The sequence below is a fragment of the Bubalus kerabau genome, chromosome 22, assembly GCF_029407905.1.
Source record: "Bubalus kerabau isolate K-KA32 ecotype Philippines breed swamp buffalo chromosome 22, PCC_UOA_SB_1v2, whole genome shotgun sequence".
NCBI lineage: Eukaryota > Metazoa > Chordata > Mammalia > Artiodactyla > Bovidae > Bubalus > Bubalus kerabau.
The window spans coordinates 20,199,966-20,220,303 of record NC_073645.1 but is presented as its reverse complement, the minus strand read 5'-3'; the positions used below and the strand labels follow the sequence as shown (position 1 = coordinate 20,220,303).

Below are 20,338 nucleotides of genomic sequence, written 5' to 3'. Positions count from 1 at the left end.
CCTTAGCTTGCTCTGCCCCGGCTCACCCCTCCCAGGTCTTTGCAGCACATGCTCTTCACATTGTTTAGGGCTCTGAGCTGTCTGAATGGCCTGCACAGAGAGTTGCCCTCGGCCCTTTTGGTAACAGGACGCGTGCATATACACAAGTTCATAACCTGGATTCTAGGACCCAAAGCAGGTAAGTCCCATTGCATGTCACTGGCACTGTGCAGACTATTATAAACCGTTGAGATTGCATTAGATGCTCATGGCACAATTACAAGGTCGATAAGTGTGTCAAATTCAGCATTACTCCTATAATGCCTGAGTGTCCAAACATCTTTCTTCTTACCTTTTTTTCCCATAAGTTTATCACTTTAGGCAAAAGTTGCTCTTCATCCTCTGCTGATCCTGGGCTGGTAATTAAAAAATCTACATCATGCCCAATCTTCTTACCCCTGATTTTAAAAAATAGCATAAGATGGAAATAAATTAGATTTTTAGCTCTCAATTTTTAAAAGTCACCTGTGTTTCTATGCCCCCTACTTAAGGTTTGTGACACAAAATGCTCATGACATGCTTTTTAAACAAAAGATCCTTGTTCACACAAGTCTACTCCTTGCAAAATAAATTTATGACACAGAAAAATTTAAGATCATAACATGGTATGTATGTGATTATATTGTTGTTTAGTGCTGAGTCCTGTCTGTCTCTTTGAGACCCTAAGGACTATAGCCTGCCAGTGGGATTTCCCAGGCAAGAATACCGGAGTGGGTTGCCATTTCCTCCTCTAGGAGATCTTTCCGACCCAGGGATTGAACCCATGTCTCTTGTGTCTCCTCATTGGCAGGTGCATTCTTTACCACTGAGCCACCAGGGGAGCCCATATGATTATATATGGGTGGCTAAAAACTAACAAAGATTATTTCTTCTCCATGCCCACATGTGCACACACACTTACACAGAGACAAGTGTGACAACAAGCAAACCAAGAACTATACTCGCATAATACAAGATAGGACTCTTGAAATTATGGCCTAGACTAAAGGCATCTTCTTGGATTCTGTGTTCTCTTCTTACTTTCTCTGTCACCTCCCACAGCCAACAGCCCCCATGTAACAGGACCACAAGGAGAGATGGAAGAGGGTGTGGGAGGGAAAGAGGCTCTGAAATGGAGGCTTCGATATCCAACAATTGCATACATCTCTGTGCAGAGTTCATTCATTCACTGACTTCACCAATATTTTTCACATGCCTATTTTGTGCCAGGCACCACGCACTGGCTCTCATCAAGCACCAAATTCTGAAAACTTAGTGGGGAAAACATGCGTGGAAGCAATACAAACAAATTACTTGACAGCTGTCCAAGGAGTGCTGAGGAGGGATGTCTCACCCAGCATGGGGAGAAGGAAGTCAAGGAAGGCTTTCTGGAGGAGGTGGCATCTGAATTGAAGCTTAAAGGATGAGGAGAAGTGAGCCAGGTGACAAATTGAGGAAAACCAGTCCAAGCAGAAAGGTAGGACTGAGCAAAATCACAGAGGAAAGAAAGCTCTGTGTGTGCAGAGAATGACAAGCCACTTGGGGTTGCTGGAGTGAAACATGAGCAGCAGGAGATGAGGCTGCAGAGAGAGACCTCCGTAGGCCTTTTGTGCCACAACTCCTGAGCATGAGAAGGCCCTGAAGGGGAGGCAAAAGCAGCTTTTATCATCATTTACCTGCGGAATCCTCCCGTCATGGTGATGAAGGCATCGGGCAGAAATGCCCACACAGCCTCTTTAACCAGCACGCCAACTGCCTCTGCTTCGGCCCTGGTCACGCAGCTGACAAGGTCTTCATAATAGAGAAATCCTGAGAGGCCACAGACAGGTGAGTGGGGAAAGGGACATGTCCCATGTGAAATGACCAGCCCTCAGGGAGGGGATTTGGCCCTCACACATAGCTAACGGGGCCACATACATCAACCCCAAACTGTTCCATAGAGACTGGGTGATCTGTGTTCTCTTGGCTGTGAATTTTTCATGTTAACAATGGCTCCTTATTTTCCTACAAATTCCTGACTGAGAAAGAGGCAATATTATATCCTAGAACCATGCTATTCCCATCTGGCTTCCTACTGAAGAACCAGCCCTCTTGATCAACAAGCTGCAAAGAGTTGGGATAGGAAGTTTTGGGGTTGGAAGGGGATAGATGAATTAAAGAACTGAAGTCAAGGATAGGAAGAGAGTTGATTTGCATCTGAGGAGAGTTAGGAAATGTTACTGGTGGTCTGGTTTGCTTCTTTGCCTGACCATCACAGATTAATGAGCGCTCCAACAGAGTAGTTATGATGAAGAGTTGTTTTAATGACTTATTTATTCCCACAGATCCACAGAGGAAGGCATAGAGTGGAAGAGTAATGGAGATGGGAGCTGTATCTCCAAGAACTGGGATGAAGCATAGGAGGGGTGGGGAGCAGGGCGCAGGGAAGATCCATAGAGCCTGAGGGCCAGCTAATGGTCCTTCCATACAAGGCTTTGCTCTCTTCTCTAGGATCCCCAGAGGGAGTGTTCCAACTCTGCCGGAATCTTTCTAATAATGAGAGGCTTTGGATACCTACAGAGGCTGCCCATTTCCTAATTGAAAGGTCTCTCGGGGGCAGTTCTTTATCTTTTTTCCAGCTTTATTGAGGTATAGTTGACAAAAATTGTATAAATTTAAGGTGTATAACCTGAAGTTTTGATATATGTGAAATGGTTAACTGTTGACTAATTAGCCCACAATGGAATGTTTTTCAACCTTAAAAAAGAAGACAGTCTTGTCATTTGCAACAACAAGGATGCACCCCAGCTATTTGCTAAGTGAAATAAACCAGAATGAAAGACAAGCAGGCTACAGTCCATAGGGTCGCAAAGAGGCAGACATGACTGAAGCGACTTAGCGCGCGTGCACATGCGCACGCGCACACACACACACAGAGTCTCTTAGAAGTAGAATTGTGACAATTAGGGGCTGGACGATGGGGAAAACGGATAGATGTGTGTCAAAGGGCACAGGATGAATAAGTTCTGCAAATCTGACGTACAGCATAGTGACTACAGTTAATAACACTGTGCAGTTTACGTCAACACAGTCATAGAATTCCCTAGTCATCTTTCATGGGAGAAGGCAATGGCATCCCACTCCAGTGATCTTGCCTGGAGAATCCCATGGACGGAGAAGCCTGGTAGGCTGCAGTCCATGGGGTCACACAGAGTCGGACACGACTGAAGCGACTTAGCAGCAGCAGCAGCAGCAGCAGTCATGTTTCATAAAGTTTCTAACCTCTGAAAGATTGCTAATAAGTTTTATAAGATGCCACATAAGAACTAGAAGAATCTAAAGGAAAAAAGACCCATATTCTTATTCTGGACTCCTGAAGGTTCATGCTTAATAAGCATTGATGTGAACCACCAAGAAATGCTTTCTTTGTCTCCTCCTGCTGTTTCTTTCCATCACTTAAACAGAAGATAGCAGGTTTTCTTTTCGTTGTTGTTGTTTTCTGGCCTTCTCTTGTAGAAGATCCCCCTTTTTTCATATTATTAAAAATGTTGATGACTTCCTCATTCTTTATAACTCAGAAGCCACAGTGCTCAGAACTGTGGCTATGACTTCCTTTCAAATCCCAATAATATTATGTTCTACTGCATATTAGAAATAAATGTTTTTAAAAAGTAAATGTTTAAAAGATGTACATTTTTTGACCCTGGTTCCAGAAATTTTGTCATTAAAAAAAATGACAAGTACCCTGTATAAATGGAAGTAACCAAGCCATCTGCAACCTCCTGGAAGCCTTGTCAGTCTTTCAGATGTCTGTCTCTACTCTCTTCTAGGTTAACAAGGCCTGATTGGGTAGACAAACCCCATGTCTAGGTTGCCACAGTTTCCCCTATATGTCTTGGTATTTTACAGTTTCTAAAGCTGATCCCTATTTGTGCCAAGCAACAACTCCAGTTTGTTCAAATATTATTTATTCCAAAGTTCTCCATGTCAACTTTCTGACCTGGATTCCTTACCCACACCTTTTACCCATCTGGGACCCAAATACCTGGAAGGGTCAGTCCAGTAAGAATAGATCAATGGTGCAGCCAGTTTTGACGTCTAGATAAAGGAATGACAACAGCCATCAGGCAGGGCCTATTTGCTCTGTGCCAAGTTAATTGTCTTGCCTCCAAGATCTGATCTATTCCCTACTTACGTACTGATGTACAGATGAGGTAAAGAAGGCTCAAAGATTTTAAGTAACTGTCTCAAGATCACACAGCTGGAGAGTGTGAGAGCCAGGATTTAGATCCAGGTCTATCTGATTCCAAAAGCTTGGGCTTTTAGCCATAGCATGAAGAGAGGCCAAGGAAGTGACCAGATCACCAAGACTGGAGGTAACATATGAAGTACAGCTGACAGATCCTTACCAAAACCTGACCAGCCCATGGCAATTATGGGAATCTTTAGGAGAGACAATTCACCTGCTTTCTGCATTTTTGTGAATTTCAGGGTTTTGTCCGACGTTATTTTACTCAGAGATCTGAACCCCATCCTGAACCATTTCTCAGATGTCTTCAGCCCCACTCCAAAAACAGAAGTAAAGAGCTGAAACAAAGGGAAAGATATGTCTTTAGTTTCTAAAACAGTCATTATGACACAAAGTGATACTTTTCAAGGTCAAGCAATTAAGAAAAAGCATAAGCAAATCTCGGACCTAGTGTCTCCTGAATATGACAAGCAGGGGGCAATGGTAATTTTTCAGAGGCGTTTCTGTTTCAGGACATATGGTATAACTAAATGAAGCAGAAGTCAGGAGGCAGCTTCTGGAACTGCCCAGGAATTCTGTATAACCAATAAGGATTGCCTTCACTGTCAGTGCATGACAACAGGTATCCATAGCCACACCTCCTCTGCCAACGGTCTGTTACACACACATGCATATTCACCCTCACAATTTAACGAGGGATGCACATGTAGGTTGCATAAATTCCCCAGCATCACACACTTGTTAAGTGGCAGAGCCCAGACTCAACTCAGTCTCTCTGTACTCTAAGCCTGGGCTTCTGCCCTCAACTACCTTTGAGGCTGAGCATCACTTCTGATCCAAAGGGATTGGTAGAAGTCTCTGCCTACTGCAACTCAGAGATAGGGAACACTGGGAGGTAATAAATCCTGCTTCAGAGTAGACAAGATGCAGTGAGGAGCTTTCCAGCACAGGTTGATTCTCTAAGAGCAGGTTTGTTTTGTCTCAGTCCTAGTGTACCCAGGAGTGACAACCTCTGGGAGATAAGGTCATTTATATCTCACCGTAGCATGGCAATAAGCTCAAGCACCTGTATTTATTCAGGCATTTGCTTCCTAGATCACTGCTATAGACTGAGTTGTGACCCTTCCTCCCAAATTTGTATGTTGAAATCCTAACCTCCAATATGACGGTATCTGGAGATGGGGTTTGGGGAAGGTAATTAGGTTAAACGAGGTCGTGAGGATGGGGTCCTCGTGGTGGGATTAGTGCCCTTATAAGAAGAGACCAGAGAATTTGTTCTCTCCTTGTGTGTGTCATATGAGGGGATGTTGAGAAGGAGGCTGTCTGCAAACCAAGAAGAGAGCCCTAACCAGAGCCCAGTCATGCCAACACCTTGATCTCAGAATTCCAGCCTTTAAAACTGTGGAAAAATAATCATGTGTTAAGTCACTCAGTCTGTGGCTTTGTGTTATGGCACCCCAAGCTGATCAGTACAACTACTTAGAATAATAGGATCAACTGAAAACCTATTTTTGATAAATACATGTACAAATCACTTACTTTGAAGGACTGATATCGTTCATCATTTAACACAGCTTTAACTTCAGAACTTTCTCCATCTTCAATAATTTCCTGCATGGACATTTGAAAAGCATTTTACACTAGTGATGTTAATCACAATATGAGATTTTCAAATCCCCAGATATAGTAGCTTAATTTTTCACTAAATACACCTATGACATAAAGGATGTTTCCTTAGCTGATCTAGAGAGAACAAGACAGTTCTTGCTTGAAAATCTCAGGTTATTATATTTCCAAGGACCCCTTTATAATCCTCGGGAAGGAAGGTACAGAATGATTGGAACACCAAACCAAAATGTTCACTGACAAAGGGGTGTCTAAATATTTGGGATAATTTTCTTTTTAATGGATATGAACGAACTGAAACAAAAGGACTTTTCATCTGATTGGGTTAGTTTCGGACCTATTGAAAAGCTAATTCAAGTTCAAGTCCTTATGATGTCTAGCTCAGAGCCACCTGTACATGCTAAGTCACTTCAGTCATGTCCAACTCTTTGTGACCCCATCAACTGTAGCCTGCCCAGCTCTGCTGTCCATGGAATTTTCCAGGCAAGAATATTAGAGCGGGTTGCCATTTCCTTCTCCAAGGGATCTTCCCAACCCAGGAATCAAATCCATGTTTCCTGTGTCTTCTACATTGGCAGGTGGATTCTTTACTATTGCACCACCTGGGAAGCCCCTGGGAAGCCCCACCAGAGCCATCCAACCTCCTTTAAATAGAGTTAGGATTAATTTCCCTCCCTTGAATAATTTGCCTTGCATCTGACTATACTGAAATTTCCTCTTGGATGACCAATTTGCCTTGCCAGGAACTCTTAAACATTATTTAATAAATAACTAACCATCCTTGGCTCTCCTCTTAGAACACACAGGCGGAGATGTGGAATCAGCTCCACTGTCCTTCATACCCACCACCATTCTGGAGGGCAATGTCTGCTGAATGGAACTGAGGTTCTTCACACAGCCTGGGTTTTAACTCATAGCATCCCCTCCTGTTGAGCTTTTAGGTCATTAGAGACTTTCACTGTGATTAATAATACAGGAGAGTTATTTTCTCACTAGCTGGCCCCACATAGCTCCAAGTGAGATAATATTGGGGTATGAATGACACATATACATGTGTAGCTATCTATGTAATATATATATATGTGATATAATATATATCCATATAATATAAATCAGAGATAAATGAAAAAGTAATGAATACCACATCTATATAGTTAACAGGAAAATTTATTAATTGCATCTCTCTCCCTCCCTCAGTAGCTACCTAGTAGGAGCTGAAACGAATCACCTTTCACCCTTACCTCTATGACACATTTCACCTTGTCCCCCAGGCAGGGAATTCCTTGTGTGTCCTTCATACTGATGATTGTGAATGGCAGAGATTTAAGTACAGAAGCTGCTCTCATAAATGTCACATAAGAGACTTCATTTTCTTTAAACTCAGAATTTTCAGCCAATATCTCAAAGGCATCCTAAAGAATAAAACCAGATGAGCAAAACACAGTCTGTTTCCTAGCCCCTAACCCCCAAGCCAGCAGTCCCTTGCAAATGCCTCTTGTTCTCTGTTAAATATTAGAATGCCTCATGACTGTTCCCTCAAAGGTCAGGATTGGGTGTCCTGTACTTTTTCACTTCTCCCTGGTTGGATGAGCAGAGTTGAGTTGAAAACACAGACCACAGCATGCTTTGTAAGGAAACTTGGAATTCTCTGCCATTAGATATTCATGAATGATTTAAGTAAAAAATGACTTCTTGCTCACTGCATCTTCCTAGTCATTACTTGGCATGATCCTTCCCTGTTTGCTGACTTTCCCACCAGCCTGTGGCCAGGATTCTGCCTTGATCACTGGAAAATCCTCTCTCTTAGCTTGTTGGTGAAACAGAGTCAGCACTTAGTATAGACTTGTTGAATGAATGGGTATGATCAGAAGTGGCACAAACCCGCAGGCAGGGTTATTTAAGGTAGGGGGTTATTTAAGGTAGGGCATGTCTGCATTTCTGGCAGAGGAGGAAGTAGCTACAGCTGTGTGGCATGATCCTCAGGGTGCTCAGTAGCTGCCATTTCCTGGTCTTCCTTGGACACCTGGGGCTAGAATTTTAGAAAGGAGAAGTTCTGTATTCAATCTACTAATGCATGTTTTATCCATTTGACTACTGATTGTAGGCTGGAGGATAAGCAGTTATGGTTTTGTTCGGCTCATTTTGAAGCATAATTATGAAACTTCAGGGCTAAATGGGGCTTTAGAGTTGATCTACCTAATTGTTTATTAAGCAGATGAGGAAACAGGCTCAGAGAGAGAAAATGATTTGCCCAAGATAGTTAATATAAGGCTGAACCCAGGTCTGCTGACTCTCAATCTTATGTCTTCCCAACAAAGCTGTTTATGCACAATTGCTATTTCTATGCAATTTGTTCTTACTATGTAGTGGACTAATGATAGTATGTATTTAGTTATTCAGAATATTTGCCTTTGATAACTGTTGCATCCATTAATAACAACTCCCAATAAATCGTTAAGTTACTTTCTCTAAAGAATATGCTCTAAATATATTGTCTATTTTCGTAATAGAAGGAGACCCATTCTTGACAGAAAGAGGAACCAGAGATCATGTTAGGGGAGTGAGTAAGAATGGGGAAAACCTTCCTAGATTTTCAAGAAAATTCATAATTTAATTGGAGATCCACAGAAAGAAGCAGCAAGCCTTACGTTTGCTATAGTTGTTGTAAAGCTCCATTACCGTGAATATGTGGTTATAGTTGTTCAAAGTGGTTTTTCTTTGACACGCGTACTGGGAGATCTTTTTTACAGCAAGTGGTGGAGTCTTCTGGAAGCCTGCATTTGGGGTAGCTGAATAGTCTGTTTTCACCTAAAGAAATGTATAAGCATCTATTTTAAATAAAAAATTAATAGTAATAGACGTGTATGAAGAAAAATAAGAGGCAGTTCAATGGCAATTGTCTCTGGAAAGAAAATAATACTATAGGAGGCTCAAGTTTTATGTTATATGCATTTCTAATATTTGAAATTGCTATAATTAACGTAATATTTTTATGATCTGAAAAAGTAACATGAAAAAGAACTACCGATTAAACATCATTTTCCTTTTCTGTAAACTTACATAGTTAGGATCCATTGGTGAAGGGTTTGGAACTAAGAATTTAATTTTTTTCTTTATAAATGATCACGGTAAGAAAAAAATAAGAACCTTCTACTTTTCTGGCTGCTAGAACATCAAGACTTCAATATTTTGAAATATTTGTGTATAGACTTGTTTGTAAAAATAGCTACCATTTATTAAGTGCATATATAGATCAGGCTCAGTCTTAAGCACTTTGCATGTGTGTTATTCTAATCCTCATAAGCCATCTTACAAGATAGGCAGACACTACTGTTCTCATAATGTAAAGGAAGAAACCGAAGCTCAGAAAAGCTAAGTGACTTGCCAAAGTTCACACAGGGAGCAAGCAGAGAACCTGGGGTTTAACTTAAGTCTGTTGAGTCTATAGCCCACATACAACCACTTTCAGGACACTTACAACAAGCTGGTGTTTTCCTGTAATCTCCACTGGTTTTCCTGCTCCCATACTTTCGATCAGCCAGGAGACATCAAGGAGTTCTAGCTCTGAGCTGGCTCTTATGTTCTGTACCTGAAGCCACTTGAGAACCTCTGAACCAGAGTTGTTTTCTGCTACAATGTGGGTGACAGAATCACTGCAGAATAAGACAGAGACTTTCAAAATGAGAACCTCTCCTTTTTTCCCTGGGGTGTTCAGAGCATTCCATCTGATAGAGAAAGATGCACAGTAGACCTGACCATAGACATGGAGAACCTAGGCGTCCATGTCAGGGAATTCAACTTCAATTAGCATAGCAACGTGGCCTATGTTACATATCAGATGCAATAAAACTTAAGAAAACATTAGTAAGATTGTGATGTTAGTGGAAAACAAAGGTCCAGAGCGGATAGAGGATAAAATCGCTCTTAAATTAGCACCTTGCACTCTGCCTGTGGCTTTGGTGTGCTGTTTCATTTTTATTTTGCAGAGGGTTTTAATCCGGTGCCTTTCAAACTTGTATGTGATCCACAGTTAGAAACACATTTTATATCATGACCCAAAATAGATATAGATGTAGATGTTGATATGGATGTAACATCCCACTAAATTGATCTCATAAGTCATTAATAGGTGGTGACCAGCCTTTGGGAAATAGTGCTTTACATGTTTTTCAAAGCACAACTCTGTGTTGTAAGACCCTGTATCTTTTCCTTAAAAAAGTACTGAGCACTTAGCACACTTCAGCACTGTCCGAGTACTTCATATACATCATCTCTTTTAATACTCACATAGCTTCTTAAGTAAATATTATACTAGTCACACTTCAAAAATGAGGAAACTGAAGAACAGAGAGGTTAAGGACACCCTGAAGGTCACACAGCTGGTAAATGACATTTATCCTTTTTGATTGTCTTTTCTGGTCAATATGTTATTTCTATTTTTAAACAAATCTTTGAAATCAGCATTATATCACTGGAACTAATAATTTTTAGGGCTCCTTCAGTTCAAATTGTCTACAAATCTGGGAAATAGCAAAAGCAAATAGCATATATAGGCATTGAAGAGAAAAAAATAGAATTGTTTTTTCTTCTTTTCCCCACTTCTCTTGCTTGACTTCTTCCTCCTTCTCCTTTTCTTGATTGACTCTTAGATTCACTAAGTATTTCTTGGTTCACTGTTCTAGACACAGCCCTAGGTTCCCTGTGGTGGTGATGGGAAGGGGTTGGGTACCAAACAAGAAAAACAAAGTTTCTGGGCATCAGCATCTTCTGTGAAACAGCTGGTTAATATGTTATGGCATAGGCAGGACCTGCAAGTGGTATACAAAGAGGGAAAATAATTTAGTGTGGGCTGGGAGAGGTGGATGGCTTTGTAGAAAAGCGGCATTTGTTTGTGCCTAGTCTGGATGCATGGGAGGGATAAGGTACCAAGAAAGTAGCACTATAGATCCTCCTGGAAGAAAAGGTTCAAAGGTCAGAGAAAAGGAAGGAGAGTGGCCTGGATTGGAATGAAGAATTTCTGTTGGGAAGTAGTTGTAGATGTGACTGAGCAAGTGGGTTAACCACATTACAGAGGGTCTTAGAAGCCTGGTTGAGAAAGCTGGATCTTATGTTCTAGGATTATGGAGCCACTGAAGTTTTTTGTGAGCAGGACATGGATAGCATTTCAGTGTTATTTTAAAAGACTAATCTGGTATACACAATGATTTGGAGGGGGAGTCATGGGTTGGGGAGCTTTGAGAAGCTACTTAAGAAGATGAATCACTGGACCAGATATAAGATGATTTAAACCTCAGTCTGGTTCCTACAGTGCTAGAAAGGAAGGCAAAGGAGACATATGATGGATAGCTGGCATCACCTATAAAAGGTGAAGTGGGGAATAGACTCAACTATTACTCCAGCTTATCTATCACACTCAAGTGTTATCACTTTTGGTAGAAATAGGGATTTAGGAAGTTCGATCTCTTTGGAGGAAGAGTGGGGGAACAAAATTGAAGTTTATTTCAGGCAAGCTGCCTTGAAAGGATGGCTGGAGATCCAAATAAAAATATTTGGCTGACAGTTGGGTTCTGGGACTGGTGCTGGGAGGGAAGTGGGACTGGAGACCAGAGCTGAGACCATCTAGATGGCAGGATGTGCAGCAGGCCCAGGCAGAAAATAGTCGAGATAAAACCACCTTCTAAAAGGGCCAAGGGAAGACGGCTAGCTGCTTCCCTATTCCAGGTGCATATGATTCCAAAGACTACTTATAGTCAACTTCTTGGAAGATTGTCTATCTCAAGACTTGAAGAAAACCACAGAAGAATTAATAGGGTTAGACAGTATTATTCTTTCTATGTTTCTGCCCTTTGAAGAGAAACGTTATTATTATATTATTTATTATGCTTATTAGTACTATTAGTCTTCTAGGTCGTCCCAGTGCACTAGCCCCAAGCAACTATTAGTCTTCTAAATAGGGTTTTGTCTAAACCTCAGAGAGAGATGGGAGCGCTGAGGAAGAGCTCTGGGGCTCAACTTCTAAATTTAGGCCCCTCATCATCCAGTCATGTACCACCACCCTCAGTACCTCTTCACCTGGGATTCCCCAGGACAATGTGGGGATGTCTGAGCTCACCCTATTGGAGGAGGACCATGTGCATCTCCTACTGAATTCATATAAGCTTATTCAGGAATATAAGCTATGCAGTGTATGAAAGAAGATTCCGATTTGGATTTCCAACCCCTGCTCATTAAGCAACTAGCAAACAAAACAACAATTATCAAGTACATACAAAAAAAAAATCAAACAAACCACACATTGTGCTGTTCAGAGTTCATTTCTGTTTGTCACCGGTTCCCACAAAGTAAGAGATTGAAAGTCAGTCTTAGAAACTTTGACATCATAGTACAGGCGCATCTCAGAGATATTGTGTGTTCCATTGCAGACCACCAAAATAAAGCATTTGTTCACTGTCTATGCTGATTAGCAGACAGGATTACCAAGGAGGGTCACCTGCTCTGGTGTGTTCTGCACACAATGTCTTACTGCTCTGTTGTGACAGCTGTTTGCTGGTATAATGGTTTTCTCTCTGCCCTGAGCACTCTGGTATTGAAGATACTAATAGAACATCACCATGTGCCAGAATCATTGTAGATTAATTTCATACACTACTTCATTTAATTGTAAATAATTCCATGAGATAGGTAGTTATGATTATCTCTAATAGTAAGAAAAGAGAGCTTGGGACATTAAAAATTCACCCAGCTAATAAGTGGTGGAGCAAGGATTTAATCTGAGGTCCATTTTAATCTAGAACCTGTGTTCTGGGGGCTTCCCTCATGGTTCAGTGGTTAAGACTAGTAGGGGGCATGGGTTCAGTCCCTGGTTGGGAACTAAGATCCCATAACCTACGTGGCATGGCCAAAAGATAAAATAAAACCCGTGTGCTGGGCCACACTTAGCTACCCCTCTGTGACTCTGTGCTTTTTCCAATGAGAACATTTCCTTTTCTCAAAAGGAATAACATCAGAATGAATATCATCATCATCAACATCACCATCATCATCACAATGAAGATGAGAAAACCAAGGCCTGCAGAGGTCACATGAAGGCAAGATTCAAACCCAGGTGTGCATGACTTGAGCAATCTCTTAACGTTCTGCTAGACTGTGGTTAGACCCCTGCGTGAGGTTTTGTTTGTCTGCTTTAAGTATTTTTCTATATTTTCTCACTTCCTGTCATGAATTGTTTATTGTTAGTTTTCTGTGTAAGGGAACAAATATGCATGAATGTCATTTTCAAAGGCAAATAAACCTGGGATTGGGGCAGAGGTAGTCTCTGCCTTGCCCCCGAAGGCCTGGGCATTCTTCTTAAGGTAAAAGGTGGCAGCAAGCTTCAGGCAGCCATCCTCAACGTCTTCTAAAGACCCCAAGGTCCTGCTGACATGGCCGTTCCTGAGATATCAGTGGATTCCCTTCTCTAAGTCACCTGGTTTCTTAGCCATGACCAATTAACAGTGACTTGGACTAGGTTTGGGAAGTTGTGAACCAATTACAAATATTCTGAACTAGGCTTTGGCCTTCAGCTTCCCCCAGGGAAAACCATGCAGGGCCCTCTTCTTTAAGTGGTGCTGAATTGAAATGTACTTGGCTTGGTCCTTGGCATCCTTGAGGGCAGGGACAGTGTTATAACCTGCCTGGTGATAATCATGTCTGGTGCCCAGCTCATGGCAATATTCATAGTAATGGTCAACAGAGAGACCACTGGTACAATGAATTGATCATGCATGGATGTGAGATTTGGACAAGAAAGAAAGCTTAGCACGGAAGAATGATGCTTTTGAACTGTGGTGTTGGAGAAGACTCTTGAGAGTCCCTTGGATTGCAAGGATATCCAACCAGTCCATCCTAAAGGAAATCAGTCCTGAATATTCATTGGAAGGACTGATGCTGAAGCTGAAGTTCCAATACTTTGGCTACCTGATGTGAAGAACTGACTCATTGGAAAAGACCCTGATGCTGGGAAAGATTGAAAGCAGGAGGAGAAGGGGACAACAGAGGATAAGATGGTTGGATGGCATCACTGACTCCATGGACATGAGTTTGAGCAAGCTCTGGGAGTTGGTGATGGACAGGGAAGCCTGGTGTGCTACAGTCCATGGGGTTGCAAAGAGTTGGACACAATTGAGTGACTGAAATGAACTGAACTGAACTGAATAGCTCTGAAAGAATGTTTCTAAAATTGTAGTGTCTGCTAGAGGCACCAAGGATGCTGGCCTAAAATTCAGATGCCTGGGTCCTATTACCAGAGATTCAGATTCAGTAAATCTCACCTAGGGCCCAGAAATACACATTCTGAGAAGTTCCCTTGGTGATTCTGACATATGGTAGTCAGTCACTTCTAGTTATCTACTGGTGCAGCACCAACTATCCCAAAATGTAGTAGTTTTTAAAAGGCAACAATTTTGTTATGTCTCACAATTTGTGGGTCAGGAATTCAGGCAGCTCAGCTGGGCCATCCTTCTGTTCCATACGCAGCTGATGGAGGCACTGATATTCCATGCAGCCCGAGAGTCTGGCACCTTGGTGAGGGTGGCTGGGAGCCTGGGCTCAGCAGCATCTGCCACCTGAGCACCTTTAAGTGGCCTCTCTCAGGGGCAACTCAGACTTCTTACCTGAGGCTCTGGGTCCAAGGAACAGCAGAAGCCTTGAGGCCTTTTATGACCCAGCCCCTAAAAGTCACATGGTGCCATTTCTGCTGGGTCCACCAGCCCTCCCAAGGCAAGGGAAGGGAAGGTAGTCCTTGTCGCTCCATGGGGTCTGCCATATTTCAAAACCATCTCACAGCCCAATGACTCCACCTTGTGAAACAGTGCTGGAGAGGAAGATCAGTCTTTACCTGCCCCAGCTTAGATGGGATCCCCATACTGGACTCGGGGATCAGTTATAGCAATGTTTCCCCATCCAGTACTCATTTCTCTGCAGGTACATGAGACAATTTTAGGGAGTACACAACAGAACATCTTAGAAGTTTATGTGTTAATTAAATCTATATTTTTAAGTTATGTATATCAGACCCATGATTTTTATGGCTATTATTCCTTAAGCTAGAGATAAATTATAATGACTCAGACTAAGGGCAGTTAAAAGAAACACTGTAGTTATATAATAATACACATGATAAAAGATATTACAAGAATCATGAGTATGACCCTCAGATGTTCAGAAAGCTCTAAGTTTGAGAGATTAACTCACAAATCTCAGTTTTGATTTTTTTTTCTGAGATACCAATATCCCTGATTTTTCTTTTTTCTTCCCCTAGTTTCTCTTGCCTCTTGACACAATTAGAAAAAGTCTTCATGAAGGAATAGGCAGCCATCTTTTTTTGTGTGTGTGAGAAGCCAGACTGATATCTCTATCTGATTCCCCCAGTTCTCATGGATGGTCATCTGCTTTTTTCTTTGTCTTTAAAACTGTTTTATTTCCCTGGAGAAGTCATTCTTAATTCTTTCCATCTGACACAGGACTTATTTTGTCAACAATAACTTTAAAAATAGTTATTTACAGTTGAACTGGGATGTTTACAGTTTAAAAAAAAAATCCTCTTGCCAATTTCCCTAGCAACTGATCTCTTTCAGAATCCCTGTCACTGAAAAATCGAGGTAGTTTTATTTGGTTTTATCCCACACTCTTATGGAGCTTCCCTGGTGGCTCAGATGGTAAAAAAAAAAAAAAAAATCTGCCTGCAATACAGGAGACCTGGGTTCTATTCCTGGGTCGGGAAGATTCCTGGAGAAGAGAATGGCAACCCACTCCAGTATTCCAGTATCTTGCCTGGAGAATTCCATGGACAGAGGAGCCTGGCAGGCTACAGTCCATGGAGTTGCAAAGAGTCGGACATGACTGAGTGATGAACACTAGCACCAGTAAAAACAAGCTTTTATTTCCAGCCCTTGATATACTGAAGACTGAGAGGGTCTTGCCCTGATTTTTCGGCCCACATTAAATGAGACCGTGAACACTTACATTAACTTAAAGTTCACAAATTTTGAAATAAGTAATTTGAACCAAAGCAGGACAAACTCCGGGAGATAGTGAAAGACAGGGAAGCCTGGCATGCTGCAGTTCATGGGGTCACAAAGAGTCAGACACAACTTACTGACTGAAGAACAACAGGACTCGAGTCTACACTGCATGCTTTTGAACTTACAAAAATAAAATCTTCATTATTTCATTGATTACAAAGGTAATACTGTAACCAAAAGGTAACCAAACATTGTAAAAAAAATTCAGTGACAAAAATTACTCTTGGTAGTCATAAGTTCCTTTGGTTGGTTTTATATTCTCCAGATAAAGTATTCTTTGAGCAAATATTTCCTGAAGCCTACTCTGTGTAAGAAAATTGTCAAAAGTGGAGTTGGGGAGGAATAAGGAGAAAAGCCAGGTGGAAGAGTCAGGGGCCAACCGTAAGCCATGGCTCACCCTGTGTCCAGGAAGGAAGTTCCTCCCCTAGGAAGGCTTCCAGAGGTCTTAGGTCTTACATAGAGAAGTGTAAGGAGAAGCCATTCAAAGTTGGAGGAGAAAAAGTGAGGGAAAAAACATAATGAGAAACCAGTGAAGATGTGTTTGGACACTGAACTTAGAAGAAGCCTAGAGAAAGACTAGTTCAATATCATATTTTCTGGAGCAGATAATAGCTCTTTCATCTGGTGTTCATATTCTTTTCCAAACAATGACTTTTAATATTTTTATTTCAAACACCAAAAATCTGAAGTGATAGGGCATTGTCAAAGATAAACAAAGCTGGACACTCATTAAGGCAGTAAGAATAGAGTTTATTCAATAATGACTATTGCAAAAGGGAAGAGGGTTCAGCATGAAAGACACAAGGAGGCTCGAAGTAAAGCTTTGGGTAGGAAAATTCTAATTTTTTTAAAAAGAGGAAAATGAGTACATGCCAGGGAAATACATTATGCTATCTTTTCATGCGAAGTGACAACAAAGGTACAGTTCCTGGCTCTCTTGTCTGATTTTAAACTCTTTGCTCACAAGGTGCAAGCCTTCTACTTGGGTCCTAACAGAACCCTTAACTTGTGATGGCATGGTGGTGTATTTTGCTTTCATTTAAACAAAGCCTTTCAAAGACAGCCTTGTAGACAAACTATGGAGGTGCAAGCAGGGGAAATGTATCCTCTGATGGGTTTCTACTGCTTGAACAGTGGAACTCAGAAAAAGTGATCATCTGCTGGCTGATGTAACCATGGAAAGCCTCCCTTCCTATCCGGCTCTTTCTTTTTCAGCATCAACAATTTAGGTCAAGACAGAAATGGTAAGCTTAGCGAGTATGCAAAAAGAGGAGAGTTGACGCTGATAAAGTTTTAAAACAGCTCAAAGTACTGGAATCAAGGATAAAAGAAGAACGTGACAAACACTAGATTCCGACCCTTCTCTAGCTTGTCCCAGAGAACTGGAATATTATGAAGTTGCTCTAAAATTTAGGGTGTTGGCCATGGAATAAAATTCAGTAACCTTTTTAATGAATGTGCAAAAATGCCTCAAAGAACTTGACACCTCCCTTTATTTATATTTTAAGAACCAGCTTCCTATGGTACTTGGAATAGCATGTCTTTTGCAATATAACATAAATATTAATGAAGTCCAATCCAACTATAAAGATACAGTATACATATGCTGGAAAATTAAATAGTTCCAGATAGCTCAATACATTCAGGCACACCAATTCTAAGCTGTGTGTTCAGGTTCAGGTAAAGTAGGGATCAGATTTTTCCTCATATTTAAACCCTCCTAGCAGCCAAAGAATGCACTAGAAATTATGGAGATTACTGTCTACTTTCAGAACTTTTTTTAGCTCCTCTTTCTCTGAATCTTTTATATCAAAAGGTGAGGTCTAGCTGTTCCTCTTAAGAAGTATCCTTTCTTTTAAAATAACAATTTCCTTTATTTTCACTTAAAAAATATGTTCATTGTAAAAAGTTTGGAAAACATAGAGCATAAAAGCAGCCATAATCTCTCACTACTACCCTCATGCCCACTAATAACCAATTTGATGGGTTTCCTTCCTGTCTTTGTTCTGTTGATTTGTGTCACTCGACCTCGTTCATATTGTGGAGAGAAAGCCCTCTCCTTAGGATTTTACTAGAAAGGTCAATGGATTCAGCTAAGTAACGAGAAAACAGCTACACTACAATCATATAGCTGTTCTAATTTATCCAAGTACACTGATATCCATCATGGCATGTGGTATCACATCAGGCAGACTAGACGATTTATCAAGAATCTAAGGTCAGAGAGGAGAGAGGGGGTCTTCCCCACATCACATGGCTGGGAAGGGTCAGAGTCAGACTCTGAGGTCTAGAGATTTTTTTATCTAGAGATTTTCCCCTGTAATAATCTTCATTGTCCTTTCCAATTAGAGTCTATATAGCTAACTATGGAAATTCCGTTTGAGAGCTAGAACTTCTGCTTCCTGTGGTTTATATTTGTGTCATAAAACACATTTGCATTTAATGTGTCTTCTGAGCAGCCAGCCTGGGAACCTTGCCACAGTCGCATCGCAGCAGCAGTTGGCTCGCTGTGCACCAGTTTCCTCTGTCGCCCGAGCAGCTGGGCTCAGTCCCTGGCAGCAGAGCTGCCTCTTGAGTTTTCTTGTCAAAAGAAGAAACTTGCCTCCAGTCGTCTCTCCACCTACCTGCCTCAGCCACCGTGTGCATTACTCGTAGCTGTGCCTGTAACTAAACCAGTCAGCTCTTGCTGAAAGTGTAGAGAAATTGGGTGAGGAAATCCATGGGAGACTCAAGAATTTCTGAATGGGGCATTTTAGTAAAAAAAATTAAATGTTTCTATGAGATTTGACTCATATTTGATGATTGACTTTTGACATATGTTTCTCTAGCAATTTGTAACTGACACTTCATCAGGATATGCTTGTCAGTTTTTCTTATTTTTTTAAAGACAAAAATTTGTTTTCACATAGAATTCTTATACATTTTCCTGAAAAAAAAAAAATGTGATCAACCTATTCCTTGGACAATCAAGGCCAGCCAATTGCATCAATTATCATTGTTTATTCACTATAAGCCCTCTGGCAATTCTGTTTGGAATTATTAATGCCAAGGTTCTAATACCATTTGTGTCTGGATTTTGTTTGGTTTTCTCTTCCATCTATTTGAGACCCATGAAGAGCTTACATAACTGTTAGAAAAAGAGCAAGGCCAGGCTGGGATGTGAGTGGGTGAACATTCGAGGCACCCTGCATGGTTGCTTCAGTTGCCTTCTTATTTGAGCTCTGAGCTCATCACTCTCAGCAAGGCGTCTTTCACCCTTAGACAGAGCCACCCCTGAATCTTTAACCAGCATCCCTCTCTCTATGAATCCCACTCAGACTGCAGTTCAGAAAAACATGATCAAAGCCACATTTGGGTGCCTGTGGTGAGCCAACTACAGTCCTAGCCCATCACAGACACTCCCCACTTCCACCCAGCAGATGTGCAGCTTACTGGCCAACCAACCAAACTATTCTTTCTGCCTCCAAGCAGCTGCCAGTTTTTGTCTGGACTCAGTGATGCTTTTGTTCAGCTCGGTCAAGAGTAAACCTCGGTGGTTTCAGCATTGAACTTTCCAACTAGGTTTCTGTTTATCATTCCTTGATACTTCATCTCATAATAATGAAAGGCAAAAAAAAAAAATTACTTTATCTTTTGGTGCCAACTGGTTTCAATATAATTGTATCAAATTCCCACTGATCTTATTTCCCTTAAGTAATTGCCTCAGATTTGTTCTTTGATCTCATACCTGTTCTCCCAGTGGGAGCATCACCTCTTCTGTTTGCAGAGGAAAACACAGATTCCTTGGGTTCCAAAGAAGTTGTTCACAAAAACCCTGCTTATTCACAAGCTGAAATTCATGATGTCTTACCTGAGCTCATTTTCAACCCTGAAACCTTTCCTTCGAGCCAGCTCCATGAGGAAGTTTCTGCGGGTGGTTCCCATTTTCTTCTCCAAAATGAAGAGGACCAAATTTTGAAACTTGATGTCATGAGGAGGGGAGGCCATCGAGGCACCCACCTGCTTGGGTCTCTTCTTCCGAGGGCCTGAGGAGGCTGTGCACAGCGGATCCATGGGAAGACGTTGATGCTGCCTCTGGCTGTGCCATCAAATGATATCTCCAGAAGAGAGGAAGAGCTTGCCCCTCCTTCACGAGGAGCCCTGATGTCATCTCACCATCCCACCCAGCCCTGCCCTGCTCATAGCTTCCTGCCCAAGATCCAGGGGGAACTGCTATCTCTGTTCATCTGTCTAGTCTTGGGATCGTAATGGGAATGGCAAATTAACTTTGGCTTTCCTATAAATAATCTCATCAGATCATCAGAATAACTTTTTGAGGAAGGTAGGGAAGCATCATTCTTCCCATGTTATTAATTAATTAATCAATTTACTGGTTACAAATTTCTTTAGACCCCTCTTGTCTTTA

The 20,338-nt window shown here is 41.4% G+C and overlaps 1 protein-coding gene across 1 annotated transcript in view; it reads right to left on the bottom strand.

Moving 5' to 3' along the window:
* Nucleotides 1-20,004, bottom strand: part of DNTT (DNA nucleotidylexotransferase) — a 32,357-nt gene extending 12,353 nt beyond the window's left edge. Inside the window, exons 1-8 of the mRNA XM_055560263.1 lie at nt 19,784-20,004; nt 9,351-9,525; nt 8,552-8,680; nt 7,114-7,284; nt 5,786-5,857; nt 4,461-4,584; nt 1,695-1,827; nt 332-437 (exon numbers count right to left, since the gene is read on the bottom strand). Coding sequence (XP_055416238.1) covers nt 332-437; nt 1,695-1,827; nt 4,461-4,584; nt 5,786-5,857; nt 7,114-7,284; nt 8,552-8,680; nt 9,351-9,525; nt 19,784-19,986 — 1,113 coding nt within the window. The 5' untranslated portion in view covers nt 19,987-20,004. The remainder of the gene's footprint in view (nt 1-331; nt 438-1,694; nt 1,828-4,460; nt 4,585-5,785; nt 5,858-7,113; nt 7,285-8,551; nt 8,681-9,350; nt 9,526-19,783) is intronic.
* Nucleotides 20,005-20,338: the final 334 nt, after the last annotated feature.